The following is a 23,356-nucleotide window of genomic DNA, read 5'->3' as shown; positions in this document are numbered from 1 at the left end:
CCATAGGAGTGGAAACCTACATATAGGTGAGCTGTGAATGTTGACGAGTCTTAAGCAAGATCGCATCTTTTCCCTTCTGGGGCCAGAGTAAAAAAAACTATTGGTCAAGGTTGCGAGAGATAATTGGTTATGACTACGACAGTGACATAGTCATTAGTCATACGTTCGTGACTCGAGTTCGAAAAGTTTTAGCTTGGATCTTTTAAATTACTTTTTAGCAATGTTTTGAATCGTTCATCCCCGGAGATAAATTTCTCTGAAAACCCAGCGTTTCGTCTTTATAAATTTTCGCCGATTTTCATACAAGCTTTAGTCATTAGGTTAATTTCTTCATTCCAGCCAATTTTCATTCGAGTTTTAGATTAGTTTTTTTTTTAGTTTTTTCAGGGATTTTTCTTAAGTGTTTTTCCCTTTCCCGTTTAGTTTAGAATTTATATTTTAGTGCCAATCCAAAAACCCCTTTAAATTCGACCAATCTAGACTTCCTTACTTCATATTTCTTTCAAAGGCTTTTGCAGGAAAATATCCTCCTTCCCTGTGGATTCAGATCCCTAAGTACTACAATCGATCAGCTGTGCACTTGCGGCTTATTGATTCTTATTAGGGTTAAACTTGATATCCCACACACACCACCATCAGGGACCACTTATCATGCCAGAAGAGAGTTGACCGACCACTCCCGATCTCAACTTTGAGAAAATTTGCAACTTGTGGGCGAGATCGTAAAACTTGCTTCCACATCCAAAACCCCAGAGAGTTGTTTTTATGATCAGGAGTTGTCCGTATAGACTCATGATGCATTAAATTGGCCCTAGTCCAACGAACCCAAAGAGAGTTTGCTGTGATGAGTCTCCATGCCAGCTTTAAAAATACAAACATCATTTGCTTCTTGGATGCTTTTTAAACCTAGGCCTCCCTCTTCTCTAGGTTTACATACATCCATCCAAGCAATCTTTGCCTTCCGAGGATTGAGATCAGGCCCAAACCACAAGAATGCAGAGCAGATGCGTTCTATTTCTGCAACACAACCAGACAGTAAACGAAAAGCTGAAATCTAGAAATTTGTGATGCTTACAATAACCGATGAGAGGAGCTGTAATCTTCCTGAAAAGGATAATGCCTGAGCTTTACATGAGCTAACTCTGCCCCTGATTCTGTCGATGAGTGGTTCATAATCAAGTGTCTGCAATTTCTTTGTTAACAGAGGTATACCAAGATACCACACCGGTAATGATCCAAATTCAAAAGCCAACCGCTGGGATATACTTGCTCTTGGCGTGTCCAAAACACCAGCTAGATAGACCATTGACTTCTCCACACTTATCTTTAAACCCGACATTCTCAAGAAATCATCAAAGACTCCAACAATGCCTTCAATCAGTCTCATTGTTCCATCAGAAAAAACCATAAGATCATCAGCAAAACAAAGATGTGTTAAGCTGATGTTTGAACACTTTGGATGAAACCCAAATCTCTGGTTAATTGCAGCCTTATCAATCATTTTAGACAGCACATTTATGAACATCCCAAACAGATACGACGACAGAGAACAACCTTGCCTCAACCCCCGTGAACTCCCAAAATAACCAGAAATTCTCCATTGACTTGAACTGAATATGCAGCTGTTGATATACAGAGCTTGATCTAGTGAATAAACTCTGCTGGCAAATTCAGAGCTTCTAAAGTATTTAGCAAGTAACACCATTGAACCGAATCAAACGCCTTTGAGATATCAATTTTCAAAGCACATCTGGGAGAGATTCTGCTCTTATGATAACCTGAAACCAACTCCGATGCAAGAAGCAGATTCTCACTGAGTAACCGATCTTGTACAAAAGCCGATTGATTTGAAGCGACGAATCTCAGAAGAATTCGTTTCAGTCTATTCGCAAGAATCTTGGAAATGACTTTATACTGCACATTACAGCATGAGATAGGTCGGAAATCCTTCATTTGCTTTGCCCTTTCTTTCTCCGGAATAAGAGCCAGAATCGTGGAATTGACTCCTTTAGGTAAAAAACTTTTAATGAAAAAGGATTGAATACCGACCATTAAATCATTCCTTATTACTTACCAACTCTCCTTAAAGAATTCAACCTTGTATCCATCAGGACCAGGCGACTTGTTTGATGCCATTGCGAACAGAACCCCTTTACTTCATCAGCTGTTACCAGTTTTAACAGATTCGTCTGATCCTCCCTAGAGCATTGAAAACCAAGTAGCTCTCTCAATGCGGCAACACTTTTGTCCTCAAGGTCTTTGGGTACAAAGTTTAGAAATCCTGAAAAATGGTTTGCGGCCACTTCTTTGATTTCATTCCTCCCCGTGATCACTTCTCCATCCTGCTCAAGTTCTCGAATGGCGTTCTGAGCTTCTCTGGTTTTCACCACTCTGTGGAAGATTTTGTTATTTCTGTCACTGATGTTTAGCCAGTGAAGTTGTGCTTTTTGAGCTAGGAAATTTTTCTCCAAAGTTGCATTTCTTTCCCATGAATCAGAAGCCTCAGATTCTTCTTGCTGATGATTCTCTGATGGATCATTCAAGATCTGCTCTTGCTTGCTACAGAGAACCTCATAATCTTCCTTCACTCGACGAGATTTATCACTCAACAAATCCTGCGATACCGTGTGATCTATTGGCTTCAGGAATTAGTTTTTTAGAAAACCGAAACAGGGCTGACGTAGAATGAAACAGGGGAGAGGTGTTGTCCCAATACTCTTTCAAAGCTTCATTAAACTGATGTGTTGTAGCAATCACATTGGAGAATTTAAACCGCTTATTCGGTCTAGGAGTTTCCACATCAATATAAAATCTGCACCGAAGATGATCCGAACATCCACCAGCTTCAAACACACAATATGAGATCGGGAAATGATCTAGCCAAGCATCATTAACCAGCAATCTATCCAAATTTTTGCAAATCAAACCATTCGACCTTTTGTTACACCATGTGAACAGAGGTCCATGCGATCCCATGTCACTAAGCGCACAATCTCGAACTAGAGCTTGAAAGTCCTCCATACCATTTGAGATTACCGATCCAGAGTTAACACCAGAGTGCTCGTCTCTTGAGATAATCTCATTGAAATCACCCATTACCATCCACTTCATTATTCGATATATTTTAGAGAGGGCAATGCTGCAAAGATAACTCCACAAAGTTTTCCTCTCCTCCATAAAATTCGAACCATATACGAAGGAGCATAGAAGTTCTTCCACTCCTTGCAGCTTCACCAAAACCGTAATCATCTGACTAGTCTTGAAACAGGTGTTAGACGCACTGAATCTTGCCAAACCACCCATATCTGTCCCTACCGTTGGTGTTCGTAGTTGTTCATTGAAGACCAATTTGGAAACACCTTTGCAACTATACCATCTGCCTTATTTTCTGCTACCCGAGTTTCTATTATACCACCAAAAAGAAAATCACTTTCCCTGCACCAATTATTTATAACCTTATGTTTCTTTTTCTTTTTGAAACCCCTCAAATTTCAAAAAAAAATCCTGACATTATTGGGTGGGTTTAGTTTGACGGTTCTTGCTTCTCTTGCCCATAGTCTGCGAAGCATTCGAGGCAGGAGCAGTTGTTTCAAACTTGTGAGTTGATTTTGAACCCTTGGAAGCGAGATTCTTCCACCAGCATTCATAGAGTTTGCACTTTTTCTTAATTTAGATTCAGTGCCACTTGTTCTGAATCAGAAACCTTTTCTGTTTCGATTTTTCCATTCTCTGTCTCGTTGTTTTCCTCCTCCTCTTCCCACTCTGCTTTGTTGATTGCTAAAGAAGCAAACCGGGATCCTGAGCCCTCTATCTTATCCACTCCCACATTGTTTCGTGATTTCCTTGCCGGAGATTTCACTTTTTCCTATTCCTCTGTCTCCTTTGGTTTATCCTTAGTGCTCGCTTTCTTGCTTCCCACATCTCCTCCAATCAGGCGAGCAGAAGCAGAAGCAGCAGCAGGTTCCTCCATTACTTGTTTCAGCATTGCTGGTGGAGTTTTCGAAACCGAGACAGGCGACTCAGGAATCACCAATGAATCATCTGCACTCTTTTTTGATACCGAGTTATTAATCTTCGCAGGAGATTGTTTCTCTCTTGGAAGAATGATCTTATCAGCAGGAACAGCTCTACAGTCTTTGGCACCATGTCCCCATTTGCCACATGACGTGCATCGTGGGGGTAACCATGGGAATTCGTAGTAGACAATCATATCAAGTTCTGTAGAGGATTTGAAAGAGAATGACTCAGGTAGCTTCTTTTGCAGATTGACATTCACAAAGACTTTAGCCTCTTCAAAATTTTTTGCCTATAAAGTGTCTTGGTGTAAATTTTTCGGATCACCTAGCGGACTAGTTAGAAAGCCTAGTCCTTTCCAAGAGAACATCGTTTTCAGAACATCGTTCCCAGAACATTCCGTAGAACTACCCACATTGGGATAAACTTAATTTCCAGTTGAGCTTATTCCACTACTGGACTCAGTTTTAACATGATCATAGGAATGTTTTTTATACTCCACATTCCTCTTCTCAAAACTCTAGCTCGGATTGCTGGATCCGCTATCTTAAATTTATAGTTGTGTCATCAACTACAAAGACCTCTACCTTTTTAGATTTGTCACCTAGTGTCCAAATCCTATTCACCGTCATAAAAATCAATCCTACGTGAGGAGCTTTGGAGACAAACTTTCCCATTAGACAATCCTTCCATAGCGGTGGTGCATCCTCAAAAACACAATCTGGGACGTGAATCGTATCAACACCATTCACCCCTTCCACCACAACATCATACTTTTGCAGTTTTGTTTTCTCCGAAGCCACCAAATCCCATGGCTTCTCTGAACTTTTTATGACACCCCCTCGCAACTCCTTATTCCCTGCTTCCAAATCCATCGTCTGAACCACCTCCACCGCTAAGTTCTGTTCTCCTGACACCTCCTTCCCCACCGGGGAACCATCGCTAGACTGCAAGAGATCCGCCGCAAGCTCCTTTGCGGGATCCTGAGCTAAACCCTTCGAATAGACCTCCAGCTCCTTTCTCAATGACCCCTCCGTTAAGACCAAACCCTCATTGCTCATCACCACCTCTGATGGAGGAGCCCTCTGTTCCAGCGCAGCCATAGCCCTTGCGTGGGCCGAAAGTTTTGAGAAACTTTAGAAATCTAATCGCCAATTCAGTCGCTCTCTTTGGTGACGTGTCCTTCTTCAGGTTGGAATGCGCAGCCTTTTATATTGTTGGTTTCTAATGTAATTAAAAAATAATCCATAATATTTCTTTGATAAGAATGATTATCATTTTATTGCGTTACACATACCTTGTTCAATACCTTGTTCAATACCTTGTTCAATAGATGATACGCACTATAAAATTTATTCAACCTCGTTAGAGTTATCAACATTAAATTATATCCACCAAAACACCATACAATTAGACACATATTTATAACAAAACACAATTCAAACCACTCATTGAATTTGGTCTACATAATGAAGTATTGTTATAAGAGTTTATTATTTATTTATATTAAATTTATAAAAGAATAATCCCACATAGGTGTGTGGGTGGTGAGAATCTAGTATATAAATAATAATATAACCATGGAAAATTTATTGGGGTTATAAGAAAAAAAAATCGTCGTCTTATCCTATCTCCTCCTACATACGACTATGAATAAGTTTGGACAATTATGTAGAACAAAAAAAAACCAAAACTGAATTAATTAGGAGAAACCAAACTGAACTAGATAGTTATAGATATTTTTCTGGATTTTTAAAAAAAAATTTTGGATACCCAAAAAAAATCAAAATCGAACCGAAAGTTGAATAGGTATCTAAAATATAATTGTATACATGAAAATATTATGTATATTTAGACCTAAAATAACCAAAATACCTAAAATTATGATTATATCCAAAGATTATTTTGTTTTCCAAGTATTCAGATCGTTTGGATGAAATTATCAAATTATTCAAATAGTTTGGTATTTTTTAGATATTGTTGGGGTCGATTTCTGCCCCAGCTAATTAACCATTTCAAAACGACTGCATCAAAAGATATTGACTAACCTGAGCCATGTGAAGAGCCGAGCCGAGCCTGTTCATAAAATAGGATGGGCTGATTCTTGGAGCGAGATGGGCCGAACCCCAGAAGCAGCGCAGGCTGAGCTATGCATGGAGAAGAATGGGCCGAGCCGATTCTACTTAGATGGGACTAACTGAAGGACGAAAGCCCGTAAAAACCTTAGGCGGTGTATTATGACGGTGGCCGCACGAAGAGATAAGGAAATATTTCGAAAATCTCTCCCGGGATTCTCGGCTAGGCGGTTTAGAAAGTTAATATAAATAGATACTGTATGCAATTCATTCTGTAACTTTTTGCAACCCTGAGCAATAAGAGCTAAACACTTTTACAGCAAGAAAAACTTTCTTTCGATCTTACTGTTTTTGGCGATAAACCCTAGAAGTTTCCGATCCCTTAGTTTTTCTTAAACAAATTTCTGGTTGTGCGAGTTTTGGCTCACACAATTTGGCGCCGTCTGTGGGGAATCGAAACTTTCTTACTCTAAATCAACAAGACTTTAAGATCCGAAGAACATGGGGAGCAACACCCTCGACGATAACAACAACAACAACGATAACGGCGCGGAGAAGGACGCTCCAGCATCAGGCACAACGACGGCAACTACCAAAACCCAAGAAGAGATGCGAAACATGATGGCTGCGTTGATGAAGAAAATCGACGAACAGGACAAAAGAAACGAGGCGATTACGGAGAGGCTCGACGCGATGGCGGCTGAGCGACTACACCCAACTTAGAGAGTCGGAATTCCCGACCCGATGGATGGAATCCGGAGACGCTTCGATTTCTCAACACCTGCAGAAGCCTCAGGGAGCGGCGCAAGAAACCCCTCGGCTCCTCCGATGTTTCGTCCCCTCGACGAACAGACTCCCGCGGCGACCCGAGTCAACATGACCGAGCTGCCCCCTCTCCGCCGGAACTCAAGGCGATGAGCCGGCGAAGAAGAGAACGATGCGATCGACGTGGACGCCCAGCAGAACAACGGAACCACGAATCCGCAACAAACCAGCTCGGCTCGGCGAATAACTCAAGAAGAGCTCGCCTCGGCACTAAACGGCGTTCGAACTGACGAAGTCTCCGATCTGACTCGCAGCGACAACCCAACCGAGGAGGAAGAAAACCTCCAGTGGATCGAGCAGGCAGAGCACGAAGACGAGCCGAGAAGAGAGGAGCGAGAGCGACCCCCCCCCAATCAAAAGGAATGACTCACGCACAAACTCTCGAACTTAAAGAGCTGTGAGCCTCGATGGCTCGGACAGTAGCTGAAATACGCGCCATGAAGTCCCAAGTGCACAACGCAACAAGCGCCGCGCCCGAAATCGACCGAATGCTTGAAGAAACTCAGAGAACTCCATTCACGGCAAGAATCACGGAGGCAAGGATTCCCGAGGCCGGGAAAGTGAGAATCCCGTTCTACGAAGGAACAACCGACCCAAAAGCACACATCCCAGCGTTTCGAATAGCAATGGGACGGGCCTTCACAAAGAACGCCGCTAAACTGACCGAACGGGAAGTAGATGCCGGATACTGCCTGCTCTTTGTGGAGCATCTTAAGGACGCCGCGCTCGAGTGGTTTTCAAGACAGGAACGCAATTCCATCGGCAGTTTTCAACAGCTCTCCGCCTTATTCCTTAAACAATACTCGATGTTTATGTACAGAGGAACATCCGATGCCGACCTGTGGACACTATCCCAAGGACCGAACAAACCGCTTTGGGATTACATGGCAAGATTCAAGGCAGTCGTATCCAAAATAGAAGGGATAAGCGACAAGGCTGCGCTCGAGGCTCTGAAACGATCGTTGTGGTACAAATCCGAGTTCCGACGGGAGATGGCTCTCAACACGCCACAAACAATTCAAGACGCTTTGCACCGGTCATCAGACTTCGTCGTAAACGAGGAGGAAATGAAAAACTTGGACGAGCAGTACGAAGCAACGAAAGCAGCAATCCGAAGCTCAATTTTGCCGCGCCCCGCGAAGAAGGGCAACCCATCGAACAACACAACAACGCAGAGCTCGGATGAACCTAGAAGCGGAGGTGCCCATAACTATCAGGTAGGCACCAGACGCGGAAGAGGAGAGCCGCGCAAGAACACTTGGGTGAGAAAGTCCGCCAACTACTATGAGAAGGCTTTCTGTGAGTATCACCAGACCTACGGGCACTCAACAGCACAATGCCGAACTCTAGGAGCAAAACTCGCGGCTAAGATGACAGTGGGAGAGCTCCAAAACGCGGTCAACCTCAAAGACCTCGTCCCTAATGAACCACAAGAAAGAGCCGAGCCGAGCGGCGTGGCGGAACCCGCGAATCCTCTCCGACGAGGCGATAACTCCAAGCGCGACAGGAGAGGCAAGGCCGAAGAGCGACCCGAGCCAAGGCAAAAGATCAATATGATCATGGGTGGATCTCAATACTACCAAGATACCGTGTCCTCCATCAAAGCCTATCAGCGCCGAGCCGAAGCAAAGGAGAATTGGACAGAACCAACCGACATCCCAAACACAGTGATCTCTTTCGCCGAGGAGGAAACGGCGGGAATCGATCGACCTCACAATGATCCGTTGGTGATTGAGTTAACGATCAGGGATCATGACGTAGCAAGGGTGCTCATCGATACTGGAAGCTCAGTGAACGTCATCTTCAGAGAAACACTCAGAAGAATGGGAATCGACCTCTCCGAGGTGGAAGCAATCCCCAAACCTCTAACCGGATTTTCAGGAGAAACAACGATGACTATGGGAACGATCAGGCTTCCTGTGGTAGCTGGCGGAGTCACTAAGATCGTCGAATTCTCCGTCACTGATCACCCAGCAATCTACAATGTGATCATGGGAACTCCATGGATCAACGGGATGAGGGCGGTGCCCTCCACCTATCATCTCTGCCTCAAATTCTCAACTCCAGCGGGTGTCAAAACGATCTGGGGGAATCAGAAGGAGTCACGAATTTGCTGCCTGGCCGAACACAAGCTGAAGAACCCCATCACCGACGCACGAGCAGACATAGACCGCAAAAAGATGAAGACAGACCGAGAGCCCGCGAACAAGCTCTCGAAACTATTATAGCAACCACAGATCGCGGAGAACCGCGAAACACGCGCCGAGCCGGTATGTGACGCAGTGGACTCGGTGTGCATAGACGAGGCGCGTCCGGAGCGATGCGTCAAAATTGGAACAAAATTAGAAGAGCCTCTGAGAAGCAAACTCCTTTCCCTCCTCAAGGAGAACATCAACACTTTTGCCTGGACAGCGGAAGATATGCCAGGCATAAGCATCGATGTAACTTGTCACGAGCTGAATGTGGATCCGACCTCTAAGCCAGTCAAGCAGAAAAGAAGGAAGCTCGGCTCCGAACGAGCTAAAGCAGTTAACGATGAAGTCGAGAGGTTACTCAAAGTAGGATCAATCGTCGAGGCCAAATATCCGGACTGGCTCGCAAATCCGGTGGTCATGAAGAAGAAGAACGACAAGTGGCGGGTCTGTGTGGATTTCACTGACCTCAACAAGGCGTGCCCAAAAGACAGCTTTCCCTTGCCACACATCGACCGGCTCGTCGAAGCCACTGCAGGGAATAGACTGTTAACATTTATGGACGCCTTCTCCGGCTACAATCAGATCCTGATGCATCCTGATGATCGGGAAAAAACGGCATTCATAACTGATCGCGGGATATACTGCTACAAAGTCATGCCGTTCGGGCTTAAGAACGCAGGAGCAACGTATCAACGGCTCGTCAATAAAATGTTCGCGGCTCAGCTCGAAAAAACCATGGAAGTATACATCGACAACATGTTAGTCAAATCACTCAAAGAGGAAGACCACGTCGTGCATCTATGGGAATGCTTCGAGCAGTTGAACAAGCACAACATGAAACTAAACCCGGCGAAGTGCAGATTTGCAGTCACCTCGGGAGAATTCCTCGGCTATCTGGTAACTCACCGAGGCATAGAAGCAATCCCCAAGCAGATCAAGGCATTAAAAGAGATGCCCTGTCCAAAGATGAAGCGCGAAGTGCAAAGGCTCACAAGAAGAGTCGCCGCGCTAAACAGATTTATTTCCCGCTCCACAGACAAGTGTCTGCCCTTCTATGACACCCTCCGAGGAAACAAGAAATTTGAGTGGGACGAGCGATGCGAAGCAGCTTTCCAGGAATTGAAGAGTTATCTGGCGAGCCCACCGATCTTAGCCAAACCAGTCGAAGGAGAGTCGCTCTTCCTCTACATCGCAGTGTCTGCTACAGCTGTAAGCGGAGTGCTTATCAGAGAACAACGATCCGAGCAAAAACCCATTTTCTATATCAGCCAAACACTGACCAACGCCGAGACCCGCTACCCCCAGATCGAGAAGGTCGCCCTAGCCGTCGTAGTCTCGGCTCGCAAACTGCGCCCGTATTTTCAATCACATTCGAATGTTGTGCTCGCTACACTTTCGCTGCGCTCGATCCTACACAGCCCGAGCCAATCCGGTCGGCTCCCCAAGTGGGCCATAGAGCTGAGCGAATACGACATCGAGTATCCGAACAGGTCGTCTGCAAATTCACAGGTGCTCGCAGATTTTCTCATTGAACATCCAGCCGAAGCAACAAACGAACCGACTCTAGACGAAGTATGGACGCTTGATAACACCATATTTTGACCCCTTTTATGGATCGTTTTGAAATACTTTTTCTATGTTTTTAATTGCTTTTAAGTACTTTTATCACGTTTTTCTAGTATTTGTAGTTCCAAGACTCTTTTCAGGTAACTTAGGGAAAAGCTTAACAAATTGGATAGAAAACCAGATTTCAGCTCAGAGTCAAACCGTCAGAAGTTCACCCCTGATTGAAGGCCTTCTCACCGTCTGATCCAGCTCAAATTTGGAGACCTTAAAGATGGAAGTATCAGCTTTCCAGTGCACTTTACAGCTTGGCAATCCAACGGTTCAATCAAAAGATACGCGAAGAGCAAGATGTCCCGTAAACCAGCCGGCAAGCACTTCCACCCGCGGCCAACAAGCATTTTCCCGCGGTCAGGAGCATCCCGACCGCGGCAAACCACTCATCCACCGCGGTCACACTTGTCCCGACCGCGGCCTTCAACCTCCGAGATCAAAAAGCCCATTTCTGAAGCCCACATTTGGAGAAACCCTAAGTGACGTCCAGAGAGGTCTTGAACACTATAAATACATGTCTTAGGAACCCTAAATCGTGTAACCGAATACCATCTATCATGACTTCATACTTTTATTGTTTTTGCTTTAGCTTTTAGGGAGAGAGAGATTTGTGTTCTTGAACCCTTGTTCTTTCTTTATCAATTTCGGTTTCTATTCTACATCTTAATATTATGTCTTTGATTTCGTTCATTATGTATGAGTAGTTTTATTGTTGGGATTAAGGGATTTTCGATGGGGATATATATGTTCGGTGAGGATTCCATTGGCTATTGAGCTGAATCTTAGAACTTTTTTCTTCTGAATTCGTTTTTACTGCATGAGGGTAGCGTCATGAACTACAATCTGATCCAGATGCTTGGTGACACGAAAGTGTTCATCAGGTATCAGATCTAGTTTGGGAGAGCAAAACAAACATAGGAGTGCTACCTATGGGCGATTTGTGAATTAGGACGAGTCTTAAACATAATGCATCCCTTCTCTTCCAGGGCCAGAGTGGAAACCTACTGGTCAGGGTTGAGAGAGATAGTTGTCTATGATCACGACAGTGGCGTATTCATACGTCCGTGACTCCAGTTCGAAAAGTTTAAGCTAAGATCTTATCAATTTACTCTCTAGCAATGTTTTGAATCGTTCGTACCCTGAGAAAACTTCCCTGAACTCCAACGCTTTCTTCTCCATTGTTTTACACCGATTTTTCTTTCAAGCTTTAGTTCAATATTGTCTTTCCTTTTTAGTTCATTTTCATTTAAGCAATTAGATATCCGTTTTTTACATTTTTAGTTATTTTCGTTAAGTTTAGTTATTACATCATTTTAATTTCCGTATTCTCTTTTAATATTTCGTTTTTAGATTTTAAACACACTACCAAACCCCCACTAAACCGTTTTTTTTGTTCTAGACTTCCTTACTTTAACTTATTTCAAAGGCTTTTTGCAGGAAAAGATCCTCCTTCCCTGTGGATTCGATCCCTAAGTACTACAATCGATCAGCTGTGCACTTGCGGCTATTGATTTCAATTAGGGTAAAACTTGACAACCCACAACACACACACATCAAGTTTTTGGCGCCGTTGCCGAGGAAGGCACGCGTTTTCTTTTCTGCAAAACCCCGAGAAAGGTTAGTAAATCGACTCTAGAACCCCTTTTCTGCAACTTTCCATTTTTCGGTTATTTTGTTTCCATTTCAGAAGATATGGATCCTATAAATCGAAATAAACCAAATGAGGAAGGTTTCTATAACACTCCTCAAGCCACCTGACGCAGAGAGAAGCATCTACGCGATCTCTACGAAGAAACTCAAAGCGAAGACAACAGAACGTCCCAGAAGGAACCCTGCGCACCTCAAATGGCCAACCCTGAACAACCTGCTCATCGTTTGCCTCATAAGAATGAAAACGTCAAACCCATTCACCGATTGGAGCTACTAGAATTGGCGGTCTCGCACTTACTCGACGTTCAAGCAAGATCCACAATTGACGAGAGAATTGACGACTTGTCAATACTCTTTAACAGAAAGCTTGAAGATCTTTCAGTTCAAGTCAAAACCGTCGAAAGCCAGCTAAACGAAGGTGCTGAAACCGTCCAGGAGAGGATGAAAGCAATCGAAGAACGAGTTGGAGCACACGAAGTTCGCATTCGCAAAGCCGGTTAGAGCATCTGCACCTTAGAGATCAAACTTGGTGAAGCAGAAGAGACTATTAACTACCACAACAACCAAACCTATTCCTATGTGGAAGAGATTTGGGATGGAGTACACAAGGTTCAAGAGAAAGCAGAGACAATAGACTCAACTGTAGACGAAGTAGTCTATACCCTCAACGAAATCGAAAAGAAGGTCGAAAAGCTTATGCAAGGATGTGAAACGAATGGTTCGACGCTTCTCATCGAAGATCTTAGCCTAAAAGAGGAGAAGACGGAGTTAGAAGGTGCAGAAATCAGTTCAGATGGCAGAGGAGCAGACGAAACTGAAGAAACGACTCGGAGCCCCATTCCCGCGGTCGGAACTCACGTGACCGCGGCCAACAAGCTTCCAGCCGCGGTCGTGAGCATCCTGACCGCGGCAAAGGCCTCTTCACCCGCGGTCGTGGAGCTTCTACCCGCGGCCAGCACTCCTTCAGATGCCCTTCAGCCCTTTTTAACTCCTACAGGTCAATGCTCATTTGATACATCTGCTGGGATGGTCAAAACCTCTCTTCAGGAGCAGACGGTGTATGCTATCAACTCCAAAACATCTCAAGAAGAAAATGAGGTACTCCCTTGCAATATAGTCTTAGCATATGAAGATGAATATGAAGGGCACTACCTCGAAGATGAAGACTATCGTCTGTTCATAGAAGGAGGGAATCCAGACAAAATGGTGGAATTAGGAGCACCAATCTCCAGAGAAAGGCTCATTGAATTCAACAAGTTTGTGAAATCAATCCCTCTTTACACAGGTTTCGATGATATATGGCATCTTGGTAGTTTGCAAGTTTTCTTTAGGTACAGCAAGGAGACAAAGGATGATATTCGAACCTACTTTGGGAGGGCCAGACGTCTGACTTTCCCAGAACATCACCTGATGCTGCTGTTTATTCAATCCACCTCCAAAGACCGGAAGAGTGCAGCCACTACACCAACAAAATCAGCAAGGAGAAGCTCGATGAATTCAATGATGTGGTTCGAAATTTACCTGAAGGAATCACGTTTGCCAGAGCTTGCAAGGACTTTATGATAGGCCACTACTTCTGTGAGAGCAAAGAATCAATCCCTGAGATAGAAGACTTGTTCAATCATGCCAGAAGAGGTAAACCTGTTCGAACACTTCACAAAATCGAAGGTGTAGGTCAGTTTCTTATCTCTTGTTCTATTAGAGGAGAAATGTTTAAAAACGTGCTATGTGATTCTGGAGCTTGTCTTAACATGATGTCCAAGGCAATTGCTTTGAGACTTGGTATCAAACACCTGCGCAGGACTAGAGCAAAGATTAGCCTAGCTGATGATTCTAATGCAACACCTCAAGGAATAGCTCATGAAATTCCTTTGAGAATAGGAGATTGCATAGTGCCTGTCGACTTCTACATTGTCGAAACGAGAGATGCAACATATCCAGTGATTCTGGGATGGTCTTTTCTAGCAACTTCCGGAGCTATAATGGACTGGCCAAACCGGAGGATTTCATTTGCTAATATCCACAAAGATGTCTTCACAGAAGCTGTTCCATACAACAGCAAAGCAGGAAAACGTCCTGCAACAGAAGAGTTTGAAGAAGAACTTTGGAGTGACGAAGAACCTGCTAAGCAAAGCAAGGAGATGTCGAAAAAGACTTGTCTCAGGACAAGGTCTTCTTCATTGAAATAAGTCACGTCCAACACCAAAAGTCGAGCTAAACGATTTAAAACAGAAGCGCTTAATGGGAGGCAACCCATTTAGGTATTGTTTTCTTTAGGATTTTTCTTTCTTTTTTTTGATCTCTTTCTTTATCTTAGTTTCAGGTGTTTCTTATAAAACAAAAAAAAAAAGCCAAAAAAAAATCAAAAAACCCGAAAAAACCAAAAAGAAGGATGGTACCTGACTGCTCGGCCCAGCAGGAACCAAGGAGAAGCAGGAAGAGGCCGCGATATAAGCCCCCGCGGTCGCAGACGTTCTGACCGCGGGAAACCTACCGTCGGCCGCGGTCGCGTAGTCCTGACCGCGGCCAAGTGCTTGATTGCCGCGGTCGTGCAGCCCCTGACCGCGGCACTTGGTCGTTGACATCCAAGCCCGACCCAAACCACCCCTTTCACCTCATTTCACCTCACCAATCACCCTCCACCTCATTCATCACCCTCCACCACCTTCATCACCACCTAATCACCTTCCCAAACCCCTTCGAATGAATCCGGTTCATCTCCACCAGCATCCCAGATCCAGGTAAGTTCTCTTTGTCCTTACCAATTCGATTATCTATGCATTTTTCTCATCCAATCTCGATTTGTTTCACACTGAGGACATTGTGATTTAAGTCTGGGGGAGGATTTCATCCCTTTCTAACCATTTTTCTTTCATGAGTCTTGCATTATCTACACTTTTTGCATTTTCCTTAAAGTTTTTCAAAATCGGTTTTCAAAACAAAATACGTTTTAAAAGGGAATGGTGAACATGAATCAATGATAGTTGACTGTGTGCTTTAGACTGTTCCTAGTGACTTGCTCATTCATGATTTAGGACTAGACTAGGCGGTAGCTAAGCACATTTGAAACGAAGTACCCCAGAGGAATTTGAAACGAAGTACCCCAGAGGAATTTGAATGATTTCGATTTAGATGAAGGGATACACTAGCTCTGTTTTATTTGGACTTAATTTGGAGTTAATTTTCTCATTGAAGCATTAGACCAGGGAAACGAATCATACATTCAGGACTCCTTTATCCTTTTACCACTCTCTGTTGATCCTGAAGGGCTAGTTCATCTTTAGCTAGTTCCCCACCTTAACCAATCCTCTTTCAAACCACATGCACTCTTGTTTTCTATTGTCTTATATGCAGATAAGTACAAAAACGTTGGAGAGAAAGAGGAACGACGCAGTTTTCAGTCACCAAGGACAGAGACCTGCGATTTGCCGGAAAAGTTCCCGGAAGGATTCAACACAAGAGGAAGCTCAGTTTGCCTTAGAAAAATCTCAAATTTTGGTACAATCTCGTCCTCTAGTCTCTCTCTCTTTAAAAGGCATTTCCTTTCCAAAAAAAAAAATCCGAAAATAAGAAAAGAAAGGAGATAAAAGCCTTAGAGAGTCTAGAGAGGTCGAATTTTAAGTCCCAAGGCAACTGGAGTTCGATTTTATGGAGTTTTGGAGATTGTTTTCTGATTCCTGGAAAGAATCTAAGTCTGGGGGAATAGCTGTTTACAACAAAGGAAGAAGGATTATGCAACAACATTTGGCAAGAAGAAGTGACTGAAAACTGTGGTAATCAACAGGTCCTTATCTCTCTTGCTGTTTTGCATATTATCTCGCATCCTCCAGATCTTCAGGTAACCCGAAACACTTTAACTCCACCACTTAAATAGCCCTTTAATGCCAAACGCCGTCTACCCTGGATGATGTCTTTAATGAGAACTCACTATTGAACTTAATGAATGTAGAGAGCTAGTTGACTGAAATCAAGATTTAAATTGTTTAAGTTTTGTATGACGGAAAAAGTGGACTAGTATCTCTTGTGCATTAGTGAGAATTTTCTAGACTAAGTTGTGGATTAATGCACTATCTTTGGTCCTAGTTTAGGAGTTCATGTCTATGAGATTTGTGCATTCCCTATTTTTGTTTTCACTTAACCAATTTAGGCTTTTGCTTTGTTTGAGGACAAACAAAAGTTTAAGTCTGGGGGAGTTGATAACACCGTATTTTGACCACTTTTATGGATCGTTTTGAAATACTTTTTCTATGTTTTTAATTGCTTTTAAGTACTTTTATCACGTTTTTCTAGTATTTGTAGTTCCAAGACTCTTTTCAAGTAACTTAGGAAAAAACTTAACAAAATGGATAGAAAACCAGATTTCAGCTCAGAGTCAAACCGTCAGAAGTTCACCCCTGATTGAAGGCCTTCTCACCGTCTGATCCAGCTCAAATTTGGAGACCTTAAAGATGGAAGTATCAGCTTTCCAGTGCACTTTACAGCTTGGCAATCCAACGGTTGAATCAAAAGATACGCGAAGAGCAAGATGTCCCGTAAACCAGCCGGCAAGCACTTCCACCCACGGCCAACAAGCATTTTCCCGCGGTTAGGAGCATCTCGACTGCGGCAAACCACTCAGTGGCCTTCAACCTCCGAGATCAAAAAGCCCATTTCTGAAGCCCACATTTGGAGAAACCCTAAGTGACGTCCAGAGAAGTCTTGAACACTATAAATACATGTCTTAGGAACCCTAAATCGTGTAACCGAATACCATCTATCATGACTTCATACTTTTATTGTTTTTGCTTTAGCTTTTAGGGAGAGAGAGATTTGTGCTCTTGAACCCTTGTTCTTTCTTTATCAATTTCGGTTTCTATTCTACTTCTTAATATTATGTCTTTGATTTCGTTCATTATGTCTGAGTAGTTTTATTGTTGGGATTAAGGGATTTTCGATGGGGATATATATGTTCGGTGAGGATTCCATTGGCTATTGAGCTGAATCTTAGAACTTTTTTCTTCTGAATTCGTTTTTACTGCATGAGGGTAGCGTCATGAACTACAATCTGATCCAGATGCTTGGTGACACGAAAGTGTTCATCAGGTATCAGATCTAGTTTGGGAGAGCAAAACAAACATAGGAGTGGAAACCTACCTATGGGCGATTTGTGAATTAGGACGAGTCTTAAACATAATGCATCTCTTCTCTTCCAGGGCCAGAGTGAAAACCTACTGGTCACGGTTGAGAGAGATAGTTGTCTATGATCACGACAGTGGCGTATTCATACGTCCGTGACTCCAGTTCGAAAAGTTTAAGCTAAGATCTTATCAATTTACTCTCTAGCAATGTTTTGAATCGTTCGTACCCTGAGAAAACTTCCCTGAACTCCAACGCTTTCTTCTCCATTGTTTTACACCGATTTTTCTTTCAAGCTTTAGTTCAATATTGTCTTTCCTTTTTAGTTCATTTTCATTTAAGCAATTAGATATCCGTTTTTTACATTTTTAGTTATTTTCGTTAAGTTTAGTTATTACATCATTTTAATTTCCGTATTCTCTTTTAATATTTCGTTTTTAGATTTTAAACACACTACCAAACCCCCACTAAACCGTTTTTTTTGTTCTAGACTTCCTTACTTTAACTTATTTCAAAGGCTTTTTGCAGGAAAAGATCCTCCTTCCCTGTGGATTCGATCCCTAAGTACTACAATCGATCAGCTGTGCACTTGCGGCTATTGATTTCAATTAGGGTAAAACTTGACAACCCACAACACACACACATCAACGCTGCACGTCGACGGCTCGTCGTCTAAACACGGCTCGGGAATAGGAATCCGTCTCACCTCTCCCACCGGAGAAATATTGGAGCAGTCTTTTCGCCTGAACTTCCACGCCTCGAACAACGAAGCAGAATACGAAGCACTGATCGCTGGCATACGACTAGCGTTGGGAATCGGAGTTCGAAAGATAAGAATCTTTTGCGATTCACAGCTCGTAGCATGTCAATTCGACGGAGAATACGAGGCTAAGGATGGATGAATGGGAGCTTACCTCAAGGTGGTCCGTGAGTTGGTGCAAAAGTTCGACAAGTTCGAACTCACGCGAATTCCCCGAGGAGAAAACACATCGGCCGGAGCCTTGGCAGCATCGCTTCGACCTCAGACCCGGACCTCCGACGGATGATCCCAGTTGAATTTCATCAAACGTCCTCGCATCAAAGAGGTAGAAGGAGTTCGCTGATAAATCCTCCTCAACAAGAACCAGAGGACGACGAAGCCATTCCTATGGATGAAGACGCCTCACCAGCCGAGCTGGAGTACGGCTGCGACAAAGAATGGCTCGGAGCTATCCGAGTATACATCGCCGATGGAGAGGTGCCAACCGACAAATGGGAAGCCCGCAAACTAAAAGCTCAGGCCACGCGGTATGTCCTCCTCGATGGCGAGGTGTTTAAATGGAGATTTTCAGGGCCTCTCATGACATGCGTCGAAGGACTGGAGGCAAGAAAGATCATGCACGAAGTGTACAGCGGCGCGTGCGGGAACCATTCTAGATAAAACGGCACGGTTACTTCTGGCCTACGATGGTCAAGGACTGCGAAAAATTTACGGCAAAGTGCGAGAAGTGTCAGCGGCACGCCCCAACAATTCATCAACCTACCGAGTTGCTCTCGTCAATTTCGTCACCTTATCCGTTCATGAGATGGTCAATGGACATCGTCGGACCTCTACATCGCTCCAAGCAGAAGCGTTTTCTGCTCGTCCTCACGGATTACTTCTCCAAGTGGGTCGAAGCCGATTCCTACGCAAGCATAAAGGATGTTCAAGTCGAACACTTCGTCTGGAAAAATATCATCTGCAGACACAGGGTCCCCTACGAGATAGTCACCGACAACAGATCCCAGTTCATCTCAACACGCTTTGAAGCCTTCTGCGAGAAGTGGAAAATCCGTCTAAGCAAATCTACGCCAAGATACCCTCAAGGGAACGGACAAGCCAAAGCAGCCAACAAGACGATCCTCGATCGTCTGAAAAAGAGGCTCGACGCCAAGAAAGGACGGTGGGCAGACGAACTCGAAGGAGTCCTTTGGTCTCATCGGACAACTCCGCGCCGAGCCACCGGGGAAACTCCATTCGCCTTGGTCTACGGAACAGAGTGCGTAATCCCCTCCGAAGTGGATTTCCCAGGTATTCGACGAGGACTTCTACCAGGACAGGAGGTCTTGAACCACTTAATGATGCTAGATGAGCTCGATCTAATCAACGAAAAGCGCGACCAAGCCTTAGTCTGAATCCAGAACTATCAACAAGCAACGGCGAGATACTACAACAAAAACGTTTGTAGTCGAAGATTCAAAGAAGGGGAGCTCGTCCTCCGAAAGGTCTTCCAAAACACTGCCGATAAGAATGCAGGAAAGCTCGGGGAAAACTAGGAAGGCCCTTACAAGATTACAAAAGTAATTCGTCCAGGAATCTATGAACTCGCGACGCTAGCTGACGAAGCAATTCCAAGATCATGGAACGCAATGCATCTAAAGAAGTATTATCACTAAAGCCACAGCACGGTCAACATGAACTACAGGACGGCTTGATCCCTGCAAAGGGTACGTAGGCAGCAGTCCTCGGACAGGTTCAGCTGTCCCCCCTCCTAAAAAGGGGGGGGGGGAGTGGGTACGTATACACATACCTCCTTTAACTCTACAATTTCAGCTTGCTCACTTAGGAACATCGCCACTTCGGCCCGTTTTCAGTTCGTTTTGAATAATCTAATTATTTCATGTTTACCTCGGATTTCTAGTTCGTTCATTATCGCTTTGGCTAGTTTCTCAATCAGCAACTTATTTTAACAAGCTCGGATTTTTAAATTCTTCACTCACCTCGGCAAGTATTCATACCACTTCGACATGGTATCATGACCTGATTGCCTCAGACCTTTAGTGGTCCTCAGTTTCAGTTCGGCAGCTAAGCCTCCGAATGCCTCGTCTCGTTACTGGCCACAACGGGGCAACAAATACAAAGTTCTCTAAACGGACTTTTACCATTTTTCCTAGGACAAGGGTGCAAGTTACATCCTCTATGGATAAAAACTAAGCATCGCTATACAAATATCAGACCAAAAACGTATCGGTCGCCACAGTTTTACTATCGCACACGAGATTATAAGTCGAGACTACATCGCTTTCTCTAAAACTGAAGTGAACTCTTAAAAAACCTGGAAAAACGCACTCACCCTCTCGGGAACGCCGGTCTATAGTCATATTCCAAAGAGAATACCGTATCCTCTTGAACTCTAGCCTCGTCAACAAGAAAACACATAACTTACTCGAAAAATACTTTGGGGTTAGTCGAAAAATTCTCTCAAAACAATCTAAAACAGCTCACCTTGATGAGGACCTCTCTCAGTGTTGGAATGGACAAACCCCAATAAGAGTCCCAAAATCATCTGCGGTTAACAAAAACAAAACGCCTCGTCGTTTACACGGCTCGGCATCATATAACAAAAACACCTCGTCGTTAAACACGGCTCGGCGTTTCCAACGAAAGTTGCCTCAACATTATCGCTTAAAACGCCTCAGCGTCGCCTAAAATGGAGACGCTCCACGTATCAACTCCCAGCTCGGGATTTAGAACTCAAACAGAATTTTTAAAACAACTCGCCCCTTAGCCCATATCAATTTCAAAAACTCGGCTAGAGAAGCAATCGAACTAATCCGCGATCCAGCTCGCTTCAAACAAACATTTTCAGTCAAAAATTCATGTCATCAAGGGCGAACACATAAAATCCAGCAAAAAAAAAACGACTAAGGAAAAGTTGAATATAACCATAGCTAAGTCAAAAGTTGGGGATAAAGCCATCTTGGCACAATGTTTATCAAAAAACGAACAAGTCGAAAGTTTTGGATAAAGCCATCCAGGCACAATACGATACAACACAGTACAAAGAAAATATTACTGATCTCCTGCACGCAGCTCGGGAACACCCTCGGCAGCAAGACCAGTAGCTATCGGAGTATCGATGTTCGAACCGGTCGGGTTTGTAACCCCAACTGAAGCCGCAGTAACCTCCAGCGGCTCATTTCCCAAGCGAGAATCGACTGAATCTGGAGATACCGGGGAAACCACCAACCTCTCACGCAAGTCCGTCGCGGCACGCTCAAACGTCTCCTCGGCTCCCAGCAGCTCGACCTCCCAATTCTTCAGCTTCTCCTCTTCGGCGTCGAGGCTGGCATCTGGCTTTCGGAGATCGCCGATTAGCACGAGGTTACTACGAATCTGACCAAGGTCGTTCTCGTCCCTCTTAGCCTTTTCCAGTTCGCCCATTTTCCCTTCGATCTCGACGAGCTTTTCTTGAAACTTGACCGCGGCAGCGCGCCTGGCGTCTTTCTGAGCAATCTTGACTCGAGACTCGAGCAGCGCATCCTTTGCCGCGATTTGCCTCTTCAAGGAGGCAATCTCGCTGTTTTTCCGACAACGAGACTCCTCGAATCGAGTCGTCGCCTTCTCGAGCTCGGCCCTCATAGCTCCTTTCTCCTCCTCAAGCACATAGATTCGAGCCAACGCCTTTTCAAAGTCAGCCTTCGATTGCACGACCTCCTGCTTCGCCTCGACAAATCGACGCTCACCTTTGAGCGCGTCGGATTCATAGCCCACCAATAGCTCGTTCACCGCGGCGATAAACTGAAATCAAAGAAGAAATTTAAAACCAGGCAAATCCAACTAAGGAAGTCAAAAGCGAAAGAATACTAACCTTAGTACCACGTTGAGCCATCGCGGCGTAAGACTTCGGTCGCTTTAGCTTCTCGGGGCGCGGCAAGGAAACCTTATCGTTATTAACCTTGGAGAACAATTGGGCGGAAGCAAAGGCATCGTCCACAACGAGTTTTTTCGGGTTCACCTCATCAACAGCTACCTTCTGCCTCTTCTTAAGTGGCTCACCTTCGTCGGGAGCGACACCTTTACCTTTATCCGCAGCAGATCGCTTGCGATTCATCGCCTCGTGCTTCAGGAGCTTGGATTTTGGAGGCCTCGGCGAATGAGGGAGAGCAAGAATGGCCGACTTGGTCGGATCAGCAGATGACTTCTGCTCGTCGGGAACGTTAGAGGTCGCCTCGGGGGCGATCTCGCCATCTTCACGACCAGAGCTTTGGTTACCTCTGTTCCCCGAGCCGATCACAGACGCCTCGTTCCCGGCCTGCTGTGCATCTTTCGGCTCGACCTCGTCTCTCTTAGCAGCCTCGGCGGCTCGTCTCGCTGCTTCTTCTGCCTCTCTTTTCTTCCTTTCCCGGAAAGTCTCCATCACCATCTTGTCGCGAGTATCGCCTGATGAGTTCGATAGTTCAGAGCTGACTGGGACACCCGCAGAAATAGACCGAGCTCGTTCAACTCTTTTCAGCGAAAAGTGTTGTTTCTAGTTGCTTCGGTTAGCAGCTAGCGTATCCCGAACTTCGAACAGATCGTCAGGACACCGGGGGAGAAAATCGCGAACTGCAAAAAAAAAAAAAAGCAAAACAATGAAAATGTCAGAATCGAGATCCGAAATCTTCCGAGCCGAAGGAAGACATCGATCGGATACCAAGTGGTCCCCAATCGGTTTTGGTCTTGCGGATAAAGTTGTCGCCAACCGACGCCCCGTTGACTCGGACGAAAAAGAAACATTCGTCCCAAAAACTATCTTTGCTCGGAAAACCGCTGATAATCTTTCGGCGCACCTTACTCGAGATATAAAACTTCTTCCCCCCAGGAGCCTTGCAAAATTCCAACAAATTCAATAAATGGTCGAGCTCGATGTCTATGCAACATTCGTAACTCCGCACCAAAATCCCAATCATATGCCGTAATCCTCTTGGCATAATCTGACCAATGGATATCCCGTGCTTCCAGAGGTATTGAAGGATCACTTCGGGGATAGGAAACCAGAGGAAGCAGAGATTGAAGAAGCTTTCGTAGACGGTGAAGTGATCAGGGGGCGGAAGATGAGCACGATCGCTGGGCCTCGGAACGAG

General features: G+C 44.5%; 3 protein-coding genes across 3 annotated transcripts; 1 reads left to right on the top strand and 2 right to left on the bottom strand.

Annotated features, from left to right (window-relative positions):
* Positions 1 to 1,011: 1,011 nt before the first annotated feature.
* On the bottom strand, positions 1,012 to 1,501 carry LOC112088233. Its single transcript, XM_024158529.1, has 2 exons — positions 1,076 to 1,501; positions 1,012 to 1,017 (listed from the first exon to the last, which is right to left on the bottom strand). Exons 1-2 carry the CDS (start codon positions 1,499 to 1,501, stop codon positions 1,012 to 1,014), a joined length of 432 nt encoding a protein of 143 aa, XP_024014297.1.
* Positions 1,502 to 7,321: 5,820 nt separating this feature from the next.
* LOC112088230 lies at positions 7,322 to 9,142 on the top strand. Its single transcript, XM_024158522.1, has 3 exons — positions 7,322 to 7,819; positions 7,895 to 8,426; positions 8,520 to 9,142. The coding sequence occupies exons 1-3, from the start codon at positions 7,322 to 7,324 to the stop codon at positions 9,140 to 9,142; spliced, it is 1,653 nt and encodes a 550-aa protein (XP_024014290.1).
* A 12,160-nt stretch (positions 9,143 to 21,302) lies between these two features.
* LOC112088227 lies at positions 21,303 to 22,656 on the bottom strand. The gene is made up of 2 exons (XM_024158518.1): positions 22,102 to 22,656; positions 21,303 to 22,031 (listed from the first exon to the last, which is right to left on the bottom strand). The coding sequence occupies exons 1-2, from the start codon at positions 22,654 to 22,656 to the stop codon at positions 21,303 to 21,305; spliced, it is 1,284 nt and encodes a 427-aa protein (XP_024014286.1).
* Between the last annotated feature and the right edge of the window lie 700 nt (positions 22,657 to 23,356).

Source organism: Eutrema salsugineum, unplaced genomic scaffold, assembly GCF_000478725.1.
Source record: "Eutrema salsugineum unplaced genomic scaffold, Eutsalg1_0 scaffold_8, whole genome shotgun sequence".
Taxonomy (NCBI): domain Eukaryota; kingdom Viridiplantae; phylum Streptophyta; class Magnoliopsida; order Brassicales; family Brassicaceae; genus Eutrema; species Eutrema salsugineum.
This window is presented reverse-complemented; position numbering and strand designations above follow the sequence as displayed.